The sequence below is a fragment of the Solanum tuberosum genome, unplaced genomic scaffold (genome assembly GCF_000226075.1).
Source record: "Solanum tuberosum cultivar DM 1-3 516 R44 unplaced genomic scaffold, SolTub_3.0 scf00095, whole genome shotgun sequence".
NCBI classification, from domain to species: domain Eukaryota; kingdom Viridiplantae; phylum Streptophyta; class Magnoliopsida; order Solanales; family Solanaceae; genus Solanum; species Solanum tuberosum.
Window position 1 is genome coordinate 1225266 of NW_006239021.1, and position 5906 is coordinate 1231171.

Here is a 5906-nt window from a genome sequence, read left to right on the forward strand (position 1 = left end):
TCCAGTCATTTTTAAAAGTACTTTTTGAGTGGAGAAGGAAAGTGAAGTATCTCCCTCTAACTCACTGTGTGTGAAACACTTCCATGGCATTTTTTCTTCTTCTTCACCGTCTCCGCCCATCGCCGTCGCAACTTCTTTAACTCCATAGCAACACCACTTACTGCACCGCCGCAATAACCACTGTTAACGGCGGAGACCCACTTGATTTTTTTTTTATATTTACCGATGGGTTGCGCGGCGTCGAAGCTAGATAACGAAGATACTGTCCGGCGGTGTAAAGACCGCCGGCGATTGATGAAAGAAGCTGTTTATGCTCGTCATCACTTAGCAGCAGCTCATTCTGATTACTGCCGTTCACTTCGTGTTACCGGTTCTGCTTTATCTACCTTTGCCGCCGGTGAACCACTTTCTGTTTCTGATCATACTCCAGCTGTTCTCCTCCGTACGTCTTTTTCTACTACTGCTGCTACTACCATCAAAACCCCTCCACCCCCACCCCCTATTCGTATCCCATCTCCTTCTCCTTCTCTTCACCCACCACCACCCCCACCGCCGTTTTTTCCGTCGCCGTCACCGACGATAGCTTCTTCAAAGCTTCCTCATATACTTTCTGCCTCCTCTGTTTCCTCTCATCAGCGTCAGCCCCCGGTGCAGCAGAAAAAACCCCTGAAGCTTCCACACATTCTTTCTGGGTCAAGTTTGAATTCATATAATGAGGATTATACATACGATGCGAAAGCAAATTCGACGTATTCTAGTACTCCTTCACAAGCTTCCTCTGTTTGGAACTGGGAAAATTTCTACCCTCCTTCCCCTCCAAGTTCAGAGTACTTCGAACGCGTCCACAATAAGAACAATTTTTCTCGGGAAGCTGATCTGGAGGATGATGAGGATGATAAGGCATCAAACTACACATCTCATTCACAATACTCTCAACATCATCATCAGCATCAGCACCAACATCATCCTAGTGACCAATCACTTCATGGGAAATCGAACAAGCAATTTGACTTTTTCGATACTGATAGCGTTAACGATGAGAAATTGGCAAATGGGTCTGTCCGGAATCAGAAAAAGGTTGGTGAAAACAAGCAGAACTATGCAGCCCACCATTTGAATAACTGGGAAAGTGAAGCTGAGAGAGAAGAAGTACAGTGCAGCGAGTGGGGAGATCATGATCATTACAGTACTACAACTTCATCTGATGATGATGATGATGAAGAAGAAGAAGTAGAGGAAAAGGATGAGATAAGATCTGGGTATGGGCCATCCCGGTCGAATTTCGGGTCTACTGCTTCCGTGAAGAATGAGGAAGGTTCTAATATTAATGTGAATTCAAAGAATTTCTCAGTGAAGAAATCTGATAAGATGTCAGAGGACGGTGGGTCGTCTTCGATGAGTTGGGGGAACGGAAATGGGAAAGTGGAGATGGTATCTGATAGAAGTATGGTGGTTAGGCACAAGGATCTAGCAGAGATTGTTGCTGCCATTAAGGAATACTTTGATAAGACTGCTTCTGCTGGTGAGCAGGTGTCTGAGATGTTGGAGACAGGTCGAGCACAGCTTGACCGGAGCTTTAAGCAGTTGAAGAGTGAGTCTTTTTGTTTTTGGAATCTTCATTTTTGTGGACTGTAAATTTTGATTTTTTATTGCTTTATCTGTGCTTTTTGATCATAACATAGCAATTAGTGGGTGTTGTATGTTTTCTGTGATGCATATGTGAATACACTTATGTGAGCTTAGCATAGCCAGTTCCAGGTTTGGATAAAGGAGTAGAGTTGTGGTTACTTGATACTCATGGTAAAATTAGTCAAATTTTGACCAATCAAGATGATTCATATCATTTGCTACAACTATTTTGAGGTTGAGGTTTAGTTGATTGACATTGACTTATCTTCACCTTGCAATCCAGTTGAGCAAATTTTGTTGAAATTTTTTGATTCTTTGTTTAGGATTTAATATTGTTTTTTCCGTGCATTGCAGAAACTGTGTATCATTCCAGTGGAGTATTTAGCACCATAAGCTCCACCTGGTCTTCAAAACCTCCATTGGCGGTCAAGTATCGTTTTGAACCTAGTTCTATTGATGAAGGTGGCCAAAAGAGTCTTTGTTCCACCTTGGAGCGACTCTTGGCATGGGAAAAGAAACTGTATCAGGAAGTGAAGGTGCTCTTCTCAATTCCACTTGCTCTTAGTCTTCAAGAAATATTTACTTTTTTGTGTTTTATACCAATTGGTCTTTTGCAATCATCATCTCGGTCGGTTAACTGGTTGTCTGCAAAGATAAAAAGCTGTAGTTAAATCCACTCCAATTCAATCAAGAATTGGGTAAACTATACTCAATTATTGTGATGGGATATTGATATTTAAGTAGAGCGACAGAGTGCCAGGTTTTCGGTTGGGATCTTATAAATGTTATGGTAGATAGACATGTGAAAATCAGTCGGGTCATGCTCATCCAAAGACTTGTGTAATCTAACTTGTTTGCACTCAATTTAGTCAATAATGGTGTAATTACTAAAGTACCCCAGGTAGTTACATCACTTGACATGGACAACTTTGAGCTATTATTAGATTTCGATATAGAACATGCAGGTTTCCCTGCCTGCCTTAAAACTAACCTATTCAAATCACTTATATCTACATTCTGGTCATATATGCTGAAGTGTGTGACCATCTCTCTAAAACTTAAGTTTAAGTTATTAGAGAGAATACACTTTTATTTAATTAATTATATATCATCTAAAAGATTAACTTATTAAAGAGAACACACTTTTATTTAATTAACTATATCTTCAACACTATAAGCCTTATTTTCATAGACTTCTGCTTCTTTTTGTGGGTTTTAGTGCAGAATAGAGAAGTAGCATTGGAATTGTGCGCAATTTTAAGATCCTTTCAACTCCATATAGACAGGAACTCGTCTGGACATGATTATAAACTGTTTGCATGTAGCTGCATATACGTGTTCGCTGCTTGTCTATTTATTGGTGACCCGCATCTATTTGATTTTGATTTTCCTAGTGTCTTGCTCTTGCAGTAGTAAGTTCATCATGTGTTCATTTTTATGTTTTTTGGTTATATTGCAATGACATTGAATTCAAACTATTCGGGGAAAAAATTGAAGAAAAGTTGGGCAACTTGAGCGACTACTTCCTTGCACGATGCTTTAGCCCCACACGTTTGTTTAATCTGAGTACTGTAAATGTAGGCCAGGGAAGGAGTTAAAATTGAGCATGAAAAGAAGTTAGCAACATTACAGAGTCAGGAAAGCAGAAGTGATGACGTAGCCAAGTTGGACAAAACTAAGGCTTCAATAACGAGGTTGCAGTCACTGATGGTGGTCACATCACAGGCTGTTTCCACCACGTCCTCTGCCATTATTGGTCTAAGAGACTCTGACCTTGTCCCACAGCTTGTTGAACTTTGTCATGGGTAAGCCCTTGTGTTTGTGAATACTTGATTTGAAATTTGTTGACAACCAATTTTATTCAGATTACTTGCTGGTGGACACATGCATGGGTTATAGGTTGAAATGATACTATGTTGCAATACTGCTTAGAGGAAACTCAACTTATTGGAGCCAACCTTCTACCATTATGAGATTGAAGAAATCTGGTTACTTCCTTTCCGGAATTTCTTCCAAGTTATTCTTTTCTTTTGGAAATCATTTCCAGAACCTAAATCACCCATGTAATTATGTGCTGTCTCAAGACTTATTTCCTTGCAATTGAATTGAATAGGCTCAACATATCCTACCTGATATTGATCTCTCCTAAAGTCATGCTCTCACATGTAAAATGTGTTGGTGTTAATATTTGTCTGTTTCAGTGGGTAGCTGAAAACGTATGGATCTTTAAATGTTTGCCTTTTGTCTTCCTGACCATGAAAGGATGTCCACGGAGCATCTTTCTAGAGTCTGACAGCCTCTCCAGGAGAGATTGTGGCCATGATGGAATCACTATTTTTGAAATTTGGAATATCTCCTGGGCTTTGATGTGTGTAATTGTCTAATTGATGGCTAAATATAGTGATGGTTCTTAGGCCTGTCAGTATTGATAAAGCTCAATCTGGAATTTTGGCAATCACTAAGATGATTGTTGTGAAGATATGTGCTCTTCTACTTATAGATTAATAGATAGTTTGTATATGCTTATGTTTTGAGTTTGAAATGGGGCTGATAATAAAGTGTTTACTGTTTACCCCTGACTAGTCCTCAACTGATATTGGTATAAACTGATGCAGATTTATGTACATGTGGAAATCCATGAACCAGTTCCATCAAGTTCAGAATGACATTGTGCAGCAGGTGCGTGGCCTCATCAATAGAGAAATTAATGGTCAATCGACATCTGACCTACACCGGCAGGCAACACGTGACCTTGAGTCTGCTGTATCTGCATGGCACTCGAGTTATTGTCGCCTGATAAAATTTCAAAGGGACTTTATCCAGTCCCTTCATGGTTGGTTCAAGCTCACCCTTGTGTCTGTCAATACTGAGCCAACTAATGGCAACAGGGAGTTCTCAGATTCATTTATGTTTTGCGATGAATGGAAGCTAGCGCTTGACCGTATTCCTGACACTGTTGCATCAGAAGCTATCAAAAGCTTCATAAATGTTGTTCATTCGATATATGCGAAACAAACGGAGGAGCTGAAGATAAAAAAGCGGACTGAATCTGCATCGAAGGAGCTTGAGAAAAAGGCTTCGAGTGTTAGGAGCATTGAAAGGAAGTATTACAATTCTTACTCCATGGTTGGCATTGGACTTCCTGATGTGGGACCTGATAATGGTAATGTTTTAGATGCACGGGACCCTCTTGCTGAGAAAAAGGCTGAGCTTGCAGCTAGCCAACGGCGTGTGGAAGATGAGATGGTGAAGCATTCTAAAGCAGTGGAGGTAACCAGAGCAATGACTCTGAACAACATTCAGACAGGGCTTCCGGGAGTTTTCCAAGCTATGACCAGCTTTTCTTCCTTAATGACAGAGGCCCTTGAGGCTGTATGCACCCGTTCTTATTCTATTAAGTAGGAAACAACTTACAGATAACTGAATACTAGTACTTATTTTCTTTTTTTTTCTTTGGCTATTCTTACTTTCGTTCTGGGCAAGGATGAAAGAGAAAGGGCGCATTTTTGGTCATAGGCTCCTTTCAGCTAGTTGGCTTTTCCCCTTGATTTTTTGCTATGTTGTAGATATGTGGAATTTTTTCAGTTTTGTACTTTTATCTAGTGGTGGGAAGAGGAATATTTTCTGTATGTATAGCAAATTATTTGCATTATTGCATTGAGGTCAACATTCTCAGCAGATGAATAAATGTATTCCCTTCTAAGTGGAAATATATTCTTACTGTTCTGTCTCTTTTGTAATATATATTACATGGCCTAATTTTGAGAACATTAGACAGGGTTCGTTGGTGCTTTTGCTCATAGGCTTATGTGACCATTGCAGTTCAAATCTGAGTTCTGGTTGAAGACTCTGCTGCTGAAACAGTAGTGCAAGTGAATAATGTAATGTGCTTTCTCCACTCTACTTTAGCATTTCAGAGTGTCTCTCTCTATCTTTTGTTTCAAATTGACCACAAATCAGGGAATTTACCAAAAGCTTTATTTACACCTTGTGGGGTTCTTTTTTTACACTTAAAAGCTTGAGAGTAAAGACAAAGTCTTGAGCTTTTATGGATTTGGATCCCCTTGATATCTTTCATAATAATTCTACTCAAAATGATGAAATATCTTCTGTTCTTTCTCCCCTTTAGTCATTATTAGGCTGTAAGAAGATACCCTTTTGGCTCTTTTTGTTCTGATTTACCTTCAGGTACACATGTAATAACTGGATCAATGGACTATATAATGCAGAAAATGATCCTTTCACCACTGTCTTTGCATGTGCATGCAGGTTAAAGC

At 39.6% G+C, this 5906-nt stretch overlaps 1 protein-coding gene across 1 annotated transcript; it reads left to right on the plus strand.

Annotated features, from left to right (window-relative positions):
• LOC102598946 (uncharacterized) lies at positions 1-5359 on the plus strand. Its single transcript, XM_006347900.2, has 4 exons — positions 1-1591; positions 1984-2165; positions 3211-3434; positions 4245-5359. The coding sequence occupies exons 1-4, from the start codon at positions 226-228 to the stop codon at positions 5029-5031; spliced, it is 2559 nt and encodes an 852-aa protein (XP_006347962.1). The 5' UTR covers positions 1-225; the 3' UTR covers positions 5032-5359.
• The last annotated feature ends 547 nt before the right edge of the window (positions 5360-5906 follow it).

Coding starts and splice junctions, on each gene's coding strand:
- LOC102598946 (XM_006347900.2), top strand. CDS start 226: ATGGGTTGCGCGGCGTCGAAGCTAGATAACGAAGATACTGTCCGGCGG. Junction 2,166..3,210: donor AACTGTATCAGGAAGTGAAG/GTGCTCTTCTCA, acceptor CTGTAAATGTAG/GCCAGGGAAGGAGTTAAAAT. Junction 3,435..4,244: donor CTTGTTGAACTTTGTCATGG/GTAAGCCCTTGT, acceptor AAACTGATGCAG/ATTTATGTACATGTGGAAAT.